This window comes from Condylura cristata, unplaced genomic scaffold (assembly GCF_000260355.1).
Source record: "Condylura cristata isolate star-nosed mole 26May11 unplaced genomic scaffold, ConCri1.0 scaffold00017, whole genome shotgun sequence".
Classification (NCBI taxonomy): Eukaryota; Metazoa; Chordata; class Mammalia; order Eulipotyphla; family Talpidae; genus Condylura; species Condylura cristata.
The window spans coordinates 19,737,945-19,749,582 of NW_004567118.1; the positions used below are offsets into that span (position 1 = coordinate 19,737,945).

Genomic DNA, 11,638 nt, shown 5'->3' on the forward strand with positions numbered 1-11,638 from the left:
CGCGCCCGGCCTCCATCAGTGCGCCGGGGGCGTCTCGGCGGCTGCCATCGCCGTCCATCTCTGCGGGCCAAGGACACGCAGGCCCGCGTGAGCGCCGGCCCGCCGCACCTGCCCGGCAGTGGGATGAGACAGCGCCGCCCGGGGGCCCGCGCCCAGCCCAGCCCGAGCCGCTGAGGGGGCCTACTGGCTGCCCTTTGGGGAAGGGGACTGCAGACCCGATCAGGAGGTCGGGTTTGAGGGGCCGTGCCCTGCTAAGCCACAGCCGCGGAGGGGGCCTGCTGGGCTGTCCCTGGGGCCCCCAGGCAGGGGGCCTCTTGGAGCGTCCCTAGGGACCTCGGGGCAAGCTGCAGAGGAAGCCCCGGGGAAGGGGACCTGCCGGGGTGTCCTGCGGGTTCTGCTGTCCTGGGGGCCCGTCCCTGGGGATTCCAAGAGAGGCTGCAGAGGGGGTAGGGAGGTCGCGGAACCGGGAAGCAACGGCCAGGCGGCGGCTCGACAAAGGACGCGGCCCGGGGCGCAGGAGGGGCGCGCGGCGAGGGGGCTGCGGCGGCGCGGCGCGCACACAAAGGCGGCGGGCGGGGGTCTCTGCACTCACAGGGCGAGCGGGCGCCGTCCATGCCCAGGGACCAGTAGCCGGGGCGGGCGAGGCGGGCGAGGCCGCACTCCGGGGCCAGGGTCCGCTCTCGGGCCGGGTCACTCTCCGGGCCGGGGTTCGCGCTGGGCGGGTCGTCCTCGGGGCCAGGGCCCGCGCCCGGGGCCGGTCGTTCTTGGAACCCGGTCGTGGCACTGGTTCTTCTGGCCGTCCGCTGCGGGCAACCTTCGTCCGCACTGCTCGGTCTCCGCGCCGCTGTGCTCCGGCACCGGCTCCGACCCGGCGCTTGAGGAGGGCGGGTCCTCCGCTCGCCCGCCCCCGTTCGGCGCGCTGGGCGGAGCCTGGCACGCCCACCTGGTTGCGGCTTGAAGACACCTGCAGGAGGGCCGGAGCCCCGCCCCCTGTCCCAGGTCCGCGGACCCGGTTCCCGACCCCTTTCCGGGTGGGGCTGGACCTGGCGCTCCAGGCTCCCTGCTCCCTGCTGGGATGGGGCTCCTGGCTGCGTAAGCCCTCGTGTCCCTGAGACTCCCCCCCAACCGTCCGTCTCACCTGTCCTCAGCAGTCGCCCCAAATCCCTGAGCCCTGTGCCAGTGAAATGTAACCTCACCCTCATGAAGAAACCAGAGCCCCTCCCCAGACTCCAACTCGGGGCCGATTCACTTTGGGGAGGAGGGGTCCTTTCCTCCTCTCATGCACAAACAGCACCCATCAGGACCTCTCTATCAAGAAGGCAAGTTCTGTCATAATCACCATTTACAGCTGAGCAAACAAGGGCGAGGCAGAAGGCATCTGCCCTTAATCCCAGTGCTGCTGAGACAGAACTATGCTGCCTGTAGATGAGGGGAAGAGGCTTCGAAGAGCCCCTGCGCACCGCTGTCAAACGTCAGCTCCCCCTGGGAGTCTTCCTTTATTTCTCCTCCACTCAGTTTTCCTCTGGGCTCCACAGACAAGCCTCTGTTGGGCTCCTTGCACCTTCTTGTAGGAAGGTAGTGTATGACAGAGACCAGACAGCTAGCTTCTGAGTTGCACTCTATGAAAGGCCTTGTGTGCAAGACCACAGAGTTAGGCAGTGTCACCTTGATATCTCTAGTGCCCGGGACCTCCAAATACTCCCAGGCTGTACTGTGCCCCTAGTCTAGCCAGGCGACTACACACCTAGAGGTAACGCTGCCCCATAGAGAAGATTTCTGGAATGAGGACCCAGCAGACTGCAGAGAGGGAGGAAGAGGATATGGGGGTAGGTTGGGGGTTGGGGGAAGGTTCTGATGGAAAGCACAGCTCTGTGGTGCTGGGTGCTGGGCACGTCCTGAGGGGTGGCAGGTCATCTCCCAGGTGCTGGCCAGGAAAATGGGGTGCTCAGGACTCCTGTTGTTCGCTGGACCTCAATATTCTACAATACAATGAATTTTCCATTTTTATTCTTTTATCACTAAGATGATGTAACATTCCTTCACTCCAAATGAAAGTCAACATTTGTTGCTATTTTGATCACAACTTAATTGAGATATCATTTACGTACCATAAGTTCATTCTTTTAAGGTATACAGTTCAGTGTTTTTTCATATATACACAGAGTTGATGATCATCACCGCCATCTAGAACATGTCCAAAATATTATAATCACCCCACAAGAAACCTGTCCCCATAAGCAGTGGCCCCCCTTTCATTCTCACTGTGGTTCACAGTAATCTCCTTTCTGTCTCTATAGATGTGCCTGTTCTGGATGTTTTTTTATAATGGAGACACACCACATGTGTCTTCTCTGTGTCTGGCTTCTTTCACTCAGCATAATTTTCACTTTTTCGTTTATAATGTACTGTGTCAGTGCCTCACTCCTTTTATGGCTGAATAATATTCCATTGAACGAACATACATGTTGGCCTTTTAAATTATTTTTTTCAAGATATTATTGACATACAACAGCATATTCATTTTAGATGTACAACATACTGATTTGATATTTGTATATATCATGAAATGATCACACTAGGTCTAGTTAGCATCTTTCACCACACAGTTACACACTTTTTGCAGGTATGTGATAAGAACTTTTAAGGTTTATTTTCTTAGAAATTTTCAGTTGTACAATAAAGCTTTGTTAACATTACATCTCCCATATTAATTTATTTTATAACTGGAAGTGTGTACCTGTGACCATCTTCACTCAATTCACTTATCTAACTCTCCCTCCACCCTTACCCCTGGCAAACACCAATCTGTATTAGTTTGAAGTATTTTTTGGATTTCTCTATATATTACATAAAATCTGTATCTAACTGATTTTAATTTTGGTATCTTTCTCTGTCTGACTTATTTAACTTAGCATAAGGTCTTCAAAGTCAATCCATGTTGTTACTAATGGCAGGATTTTCTTTTTTATGTCTGGATAATATTCCATTTACATATGTGTGTGTGTGTATGTATAACTTCTTTATTCACTCATCCATCAACGGACACTTGTGGTAATGACATCAATGGATTATGTATAAATAATCTACAATAAACATGAGATATACATTTTTTAGTTAGTGGCTTTACTTTCTTCAGCCAAATACCCACTAGAATAACTGCATCATATTGTAGTTCTACTTTTAGCTTTTTGAGGAATATCCATGCTGTTTTCCATGGTGGCTTACCAACTTACACCAGGAGTGCACAGTTGTTCCCTTGTTTCTCTACATCCTGGCCAATACTTACTATTTCTTGTCTTTTTTTTTTTTTTTACAGTAGCCATTCTAACAGTATAAGATAATATTCCACTGTGATTTTTATTTGAATTTATCTGAAGATTAGTGATATTGAGCATATTTTTCATGTGCCTGTTGGCATGTGCATGTCTGAAACTCAGATCCTCTGGTCATTTTCCAGTGGTTCTCTGTTTTATTGTTATTGAGTTGTGAGTTCTTTGTATATTTTGGATATTAACCCCTTGTCAATATATGATTTGCAAATATTTTCTTTCATTCAGTAAAGTGCCTTTTTATTTTGTTGATGATTTCCTTGACAGGGCAGAGGCCTTTTAACTTGGTTAAGTCCTACTTATTTATTTTTGCTTGTGTTACCTTTGCTTTTAGTGTCAAATCCAAAGTCATTGCTAAGACTAATGTCAGGAATCTCACCACCTGTGGTCCTTCTACATGTTTTATGATTTCGGATCTTATGTTCAAGCCTTTAATCCTGAGTTAGTTTTTGTGTATGATGTAAGATGGAGATCCAGTTTTGTTCTTTTGCATGTGGCTATCCAGTCTCCTCAATGTCATTTATGGAAGGGACTAGCCTTTCCTCATTGTATATTCTTGGTTCCTTCAACATGAATCAATCAACCATATATTTGAGAGTTTATTTCTTAGTTATCCATACTGTCCCATTGATCTATATGTCTGTGTCAAAATACTATTTTGATTGCTAACACTTTATAATTATAGCTAGTAATGCCACTAGATTTTTTTCTTCTTTCCAAGATTGCTTTAGTTATTTGGAGTCTTTTTAGTATCTTTCTTCTGTTTCTGTGAATAATGTCATCACAATTTTGATAGGAATTGTGTTGAATGTAGGTTTTCAGGTAGTATGTATATTTTAACAATATTGATTCTTCCAATCTATAAAGTGATTATCTTTCCATTTATTTGTGTCTTCTTCAATCTCTCTCATCAGTGTCTCATAGTTTTCAATGTACAGATCTTTCACTTCCTTGGTTAAAGTTATTCCTAGATGTGTCACTCTTTTTGATGCAAATGTAATGGGATTTTCTTAATTTCTCTTACTTGCTAGCTGGTATGAGTTTATAAAGACACAATAGATTGTTGTATGTTGATTTAATAGATTGCAACTTTACTGAACTCTTATTATTAGTTGTAGCAGGGTTTGGATGGAGTCTTTAGGGGTTTCTGTATATAATATCATGGAAATAGAGATAGTACATAATATCTATGTAAACAGAGATAGTCTTTAGTCCAATCGCTATAGGAAGCTATGTGGAACTTCCTCAAACTACTAAAAATTGAACTACCATATGACCCAGCAGTTCCACTCCTAGGAATCTACCCAAAGAACATAAAAACATTAATTCAAAAGGATACCTGAATCCCTATGTTTACTGCAGTACTATTTATAGTAAGTACGATATGGAAACAACCCAAATGCCCAAAAAATAGATGGGCAACATCAAGAAGATGTTGTATATATGCACAATGGAATACTACACAGATGTATATATACACGATGGAATACTATTCAGCAATCAAAAAGATAAACTCATGCCATTTACAGCAACATGAATGGAGCAGGAAGGGATTATGCTCAGTGAAATAAACCAGAAGAAAAAAGAAAATTATCGGATTGTTTCACTTGTAGGAGGAATATGGGAGAAGTAAATTAGGGATCAGGAGAAAAAAATAATAAATTAAAAAACTGGCCTCCCTGGTGATACAGCTGTCTATGCAGTAAAGATTCAGCAAATTCATATCAAACAACTAAACTGAGGTTGAAGCATCTTTCTCCAGTGCATTAACTTATGATTTAGTTTTACTCAGTTAGGTTCACACCAGCTACACGCTTATAGAGAACAGGTGTAACCCTCAGATAGCCTCGGATATACAGGTTTTTAAATTCCCCACTCTACCGAAGCAGACTGGCCCCTGGGTGTGGCCGAGGTGGTCACCTCAACCTGCATGGGTGGCTACTCCCAAACTCAGTTCCTGGCCCTGGACATTTTTTAACGGACACAACTTTTAGAAATAGTTGGTTTTCATCACCTTTATTTCTGTCACCTTTATTTCTACTTTCTGTTTAAGAGTTGAACAGCTAAGACCTCCTAGTGATCTTTCTTCCCCATTCATAGTCCTGAGTGGCAGGGCTGCAGATGGGTCTTCTCAGGGTGGGGACTTTGTGGTGGGGACAGAGAACAATGTGTGTCCTTGGCCTGTGACTCAGGGGCCCAGACACAGTATATTCCAGATCTGGAGCTGCCAGTTCAGCAGCCACCCTCTACCCTTGTCTTCCTGTCTCCTTGGGACTGGCTAGTAGTGGACTGGTGTGCCCTCCGCGGATGGTCGGTACTTGCAGAGATGGTACCATGCCAGCATAGGCCTTCCTGCCAACATCCACACCTCAGACCCCCAGAGGAGCGCACTTTAGTGTCTCAGTGCAAACGCAGAAAGCCCTGTTCTCCATGCCTATACACGTCAGAAAAACACAGGAATCAGCAGGGAAAAAAACACAGGGACCAGCATAGAAAACAGGACTTTTCCACTTTTTCCTCTCTCCTGAATGCCCCCAAAGGGGACTCAGGGGTCTTAAAGAAACTGTCAGCCATTCAAAATGGGGTGGGTCACTTAGCCCAAGGGGTGCGGAGTACCCCATTAAGTCATGCTGCTAAAATATTGATAACCACCACCAGCACTTACAGGAACACAGTGTGTGTGTGTCCAGCACTGAGCTAAGTGCCTCGCAGGAATTCTCATCGTCCCCCCCACACCATCCTGCAGTGGCACAGAGGGGCCAGGGGATATGCCCAAGCTTGAATACAGACTGGGGTGGCGTTGGGGGGGTGGGCCTTGGTGGGGAGAAGTGGAGAACTAGGCCAGCTTGCCCACACCCCTCTTTAGGCCTCCATGTTCAGTGCCTGCCCCCAACTTTCTTAGGGGCTGGGTTTTGGCCAAGCTGGCATGGGCGTCACATGCTCTCACTACGCTCTCAGCCACTCTCCCACAGGACCTCCAGTGACTCTGGAGCTCTGGTGCTACTGTCACATCCACATGTCTGTGCCCAGCCCACTCCCAATGATGACAGACTTAGGGTTACACAGTTGACCTCTCCCGGCCCTGCCACCTTCAGGGTCACTGCCTAGGCAATGCTGGCTGGAGATTCAAAGGGACAGGGAGGCACCGTCTCCTGTTTCTCACTCTTATCAGCATCCACTGGGCAGGGGCACAAAGCGTTGCCCCTCTGGCTTCTATTGACCCCCAGAACTAGACACACCATACCCCTCTGAGGGGGCAGCTAGCCAAAGTCAGAAGCCCCCCGCCCCACCTCAGGGAAGCACTGCCTGGTGTCCACTCCTCCAGGCTGTGTGGCTTCCTCTGTCCACATCCAAGTTTGCTGCTGTCTGGGCCCACAGAGCCCTGCTCTGGGCTCACTCACCTGTCACACCAAGTACCTAGCCGTCCTCTGGAAGCATCTGGGAAGATTTCTGTTTGCTGAGTGGACATGCTGCCCAGTCTTGACTGCAGCTCTCTCCTTCAGCTCCAAACCCCTTCCTCTATGGGGCTGCATCTTAACGGACAGGCCATGAAATCAGGGCTCTCCCTCAACTCTTGCTTAATCTCAGGTCCAACTACCTCTGTCAACTGCTCCCCAGGCGGCGGCTATCAGACCCGTTTCCAAACTTTGGTCTTTGCTCCCCTCTTGGCCCTGAAGGCTCGTGGCAGGCCCTGCTTGCCAAGGCTGCTGCCCTATGTGGGCCTCCTGTCTCTTAGTGCATTCCTGGAACTGACTGGCACAGACTTCCTGGGAGGTAACTCATGGTGACAACAAGTGTCAAACGCAGTCACCTCCTTAAAGTCAAGTTACCTTTTGGGGAGCTGGCGTGGTGGAGTGACCAGCTTGGTGCACGTAAAGCTGTTTACCGCAGGACTGTTACCACAAAGTGTGAACAATGCAAATATTCAGTAGATGGAACACGGTTACTTCTACATGCCAGATGTAACAAAGCCACTTGAACATTCTTCATGGAGCTCTGTAATGACATCAGAAGCCATGGGAACAATTAAAATGGCAACACACAGGAGAAACAAAGAATGAAAACACCCCAAGTACTACTGATGGCATGTCTGCTTCTGTGCATTTATTTTTTGTTTGTTTTTTTTTTTTTTTTTGCAATTTGGGCAAAGGCATCTTCCCCTACTTCTGCCCATGTCTTTGAGAAAGGGGGTATCAGCTGACAGCGGCATGTGTCTAAAGCCAAAGATCCCAATCAGTCTGGCACCACTCACTGGCTGCAACCTTTGCCCATTTGTTCATTTCTCTGAACTTCCATTTCCCATTAGTGACGGGGCAGCAGACTTGTCTGTTGCTGAGGGGGAGTCGTGAAGGAATTCCAGGGGTCCTGGTCGCTTCATAGGACTGAAACACGGTAGCAGTCCTCGACTCTGGTAAACTCCCGCCAGGGCTGGAAGCTCTAGGTCCCCACAGCTTGCCTCCTACTCGCCGGGCATGAAAAAAAACGATGACCTCCATTTGGGAAGGCCATCCACCACAAAGCTAACAGGAAAGGGGTGTGGGCATGTGGATGGAGCAGAGGGAAGGAGTGTGGGGAGCCAGGGGCCTCGGATATCAGCACCTGCCCATGGACTTGGCAGTGCTGGGGCCAGGGTTCCTGGCACATGTTCAGAGCAGGTTCTGACCATGGTCAAGGTGGCTGAGCCCCCTACTGTGCACTCAGTGGACCCCATGCAGCTGGCATTGCGACGGCCACTCCACTCCATGTGAGGCGAAAGAGGCTTGTTGGGTCTCTTCAACAGGCACAGTCTGAACCACAGTGCCGTGCTTGGGAGTGTCTGCTCACTCAGACTGCAGAGAAGACATTAAACACCCACTGCCTACTGGGTGCCAAACCCAGACTCACACCGGAAAACGTCCATGTTGCATGGAGGTCCCACCCACGAGGGAGGCAGGGAGCCACCAGGAAGGGAGAGAGGGAGAGAAATAAAACCTGTCCTTTTGTAAAGGACCTCTAGGTGGGGAGGCCAGTCAGAATGAGGCCTCGCATGTGCGTGGTCTCCCCCTTCATGTGATCACGGCCTGTGAAATCACCACAGACACTTGGATGAGCAGGTTTCCTGGGGAAGCCTACAGTTAACTCCCACCTGCCTCCAGTCGCACACTTTCATCAACCACGCGGTGTGCAACCTGGTTTGTGTGTGCTTCTGTTTAGGGGTGTCAGCCTGAAGCACTCTGGTCCAGGGCCAGCTTTCCCAGCTCATTCCCACCAAGGCCTGGGGGAGTAAGCCCAAGCAGGGCGAGGACCTGCATCTCTCTCGAGGCTCCTGGTGTAGTGTGCTGCACACGGGCACAGCAGACAGCACAGATGACCCTCTTGCCACCAGGTCCCTTAGTCACCCTGGACGCACTGTCTCAGTGCATCCTACACCCCACTGACATGGGGGTCACTCCTTGGCTGGGTCACACAGGCACAACACACATAACCTGGTTCACAGTCCCTTCACCATCCCATGAGGTAGGCATTGTATTTAGAGTGGAGAAGCGAAGCCCTGCAGTTTAAGGCCACACTTGCTCCCCAGGGAGCAGACGCATATGGAGGCTACGGGTCCACCACCCACCCACCCCTGCCTCCCTTCCTCCCCCTGGCAGCCCTTCTTGGGTCTACCAGCACGTGCCTGAGGTCCTGGAGCAGGTGGGAGAGCAACTCCTGCCCCAAGCACCCAGTACACCCCAATATAGCTAAAATGGGGTTGGCTCAGGTGCATCACTCTCTCCAATTTTATTTCATTTTGAAAAATTTAAAACCCACGGAAGATTTGTGAGATTTTACCACAGTTGCTCCTTAGCTCCAGTCCTCTCCACATAGGTGAGTACGCTCATGGTGGCAGGTGCACACGCGCACACACACACAGCACATACATAACCACACACACACTCGCGTACTCAGCTTGCCCCTGCAAGGGACTGCTCTGCTGTGCCCTCCGCCCTCTGCTCCCTTGTTCTCTCTGCCCCTATGCTTTGTGCTCCCTGTCCATTCTGGAATATTCCCCCAGGTAACCTGACAAGGCTATAACCTCCCTTTCACCCACAGGGTCTAGGCTCAGAATTAAGATATTCTGATTTTTTGACCCCCTCAAAGTTCATGTTGCTTGGGATACTGTTTCTTGCAAATGACAGGCTCCCAGTTTCCAGTATGGCTAAGTCCAGATGTTCCGGTGATATGTCGGGAACTTTCCTCGGCTCCGCCTCCTTTGGCACTTCATGTGCACTTTGACCCTTCCTATATATAGAACCTCAGCCACTGCAGCTCTTTCAATTTCCTGGCTTCTCCTTTCAAAGCAGCAGGAAAAGTCCTGGGGCACATGGGGTGCCCACCACTGAATCAACACAGTGGGAGGCAGGAATGCTCCCCAGGACTAGGTATTGGGAGGAGGCTGTCAACCATCCTTCCTACACCCTGACCTTAACTTGGGGGAAGCAGGGTTGGGTCCCTGAAAATCTGCACGAACCCCAGGGAAAGTCTACCTCTTGCTCCATGGCCTTGATTTGTTCCTCTGTTACCTGGCCACCTCATTAGGTTGGGCAGAGGGGTGGAGGGATGGCACAGGGTCCCCAGCTCTCTTCTGACAGGAGGTGCTCCGGGCTCAGCACTCTGCACACACTTGCCCAGAAAGCAGTCACAGTATCAAGAGGCCAAAGGGTGGGCACATTTGTTTTCTAGAAGGCTTATGCAAACTGCACATCATTTCTACATAAGAACAAAGTCATTGGTCAATAAACCACAGTAGGACCCTCCAATAAACAAATATTTATTGATTGTAGAGACAGAATTGCTTTTTGTCTCAGGTAATTGGGCACTGAGGACCAGAACTGTGCTCTGTTTTAAATACAGACCGAAAATCTCCTCAGGCAGACTCTGCCAGTGTGTTTCCACATCAGCATTGCAGGAACGCACAGTCTGGAGCTCAGAGGAGGAGGATGTGGGCATGGGTTCAGGGCAGGACCTACATGGCTCTGGCCCGTGTCCCTGAGGATGGGGGACTTTGGTGGGGGTAGGGTCAAAAACTGAAGGTCAGAGTCCAGTGCAGACACGTGAGAGCAAAGCAGGCCTTTGAAGTAGTGGAGAAGTAAGGTCCAGAAAGTGGTTGCCGAGGGCAGCAGTGAGCATACACAGAACCAAGTGTCCAGGCCCAGCTCTCACAAGAGGCCAGGTCCAGCTGGAAGAGCTTCCCTGAAGGGGATCAGGTGTGTGGAATACTCAGCACAAGAGCAGAGTGGGTAAGGGAGAACTGAGTAGAAAAGTAAAGTGATCATGCTAAAAACAATAAGAAACATGATTTAAAAGCAAGCACCTCTTTGAAGGAAAAAGTTCACTTCGGACATGAAAGGGTTATCCTTAATATGCAAAAAAACCACATGATTCAACATGGGTTCAGGGTAGAAAAGGTCAAAACTCCAAAGGGAAGAGGGGAAGACATGCAGAGCAAGTCACAAAAAAGCCATGGAACACAGAGTCCACGTTTGGGCTCACCGGTTTCTGTCGTGGGGTGAAAGCCCCCTTCCTCGGGCGCGAGCTGACTTCACCGTGAGGCCCCGCACTGGCCGAGGTCCCGGCAGGCCGTCAGCACAGCCTCCAGGAAAGCAGTTTGGCGTATTACCACACATGTTCCACTATTGGAATCTTGCCCAAGAAAAGAAAAGACATAGGTGTAAGTCATTATCTCACAGTTACTCAAAGTGTAAGGGCTGGGAATGACCAGGCCCTGCCCGATGCCTTCATTCTCCTAGTTGTGGGGCCTGAGATCACTGCAGACTGACCTTTGCCCCTGCACTGGAATACTCACTTGTCACAGAAGCTCAAGGAGCAATTGTGAAAGCAGCAAAATAAAGGAACAAGTTGCAAAAAAAAAAAAAAAAAAAAAAACAGACGTGGATATTGTTTATGTTTGGGTAAATTTTATTTTCTTCTTTGTGCCTTTCTGGGATTTTCCAAGAGCAGCCATACCTGTCCCACGGTCACACCATGCACAGTACATGCTTGGCCAGATCCCGAGTCATCAGCTGGGCCAGAAGTTTATGGCTTTGTAATTGTGACTGATTTTGCCAAATCAATGTAGGAGGAATGTTGCAGTAACTTACACCCACCAGCAAAGCAGCCTCACCACAGAGAACTTTAATTGACTGCACTGGGACAAAGTGATAAGCCAGAGGGGACTGAATAACCATGTCTCATTACATGAGGCTCAAACTCTGCCCAAGGATCCAGGGCCACTCATACTTCTTTCACATGATTCAGTGTCCTTCGCTCAGGCTCCAGCCACCGTCCTG

At 49.5% G+C, this 11,638-nt stretch overlaps 1 protein-coding gene across 1 annotated transcript in view; it reads right to left on the reverse strand.

Annotated features, from left to right (window-relative positions):
* The window catches only part of WNK2 (WNK lysine deficient protein kinase 2), an 83,289-nt gene extending 80,542 nt beyond the window's left edge, over window positions 1-2,747 (reverse strand). The window contains exons 1-2 of the mRNA XM_012726071.1: window positions 2,738-2,747; window positions 593-964 (exon numbers count right to left, since the gene is read on the reverse strand). Coding sequence (XP_012581525.1) covers window positions 593-964; window positions 2,738-2,747 — 382 coding nt within the window. The remainder of the gene's footprint in view (window positions 1-592; window positions 965-2,737) is intronic.
* Window positions 2,748-11,638: the final 8,891 nt, after the last annotated feature.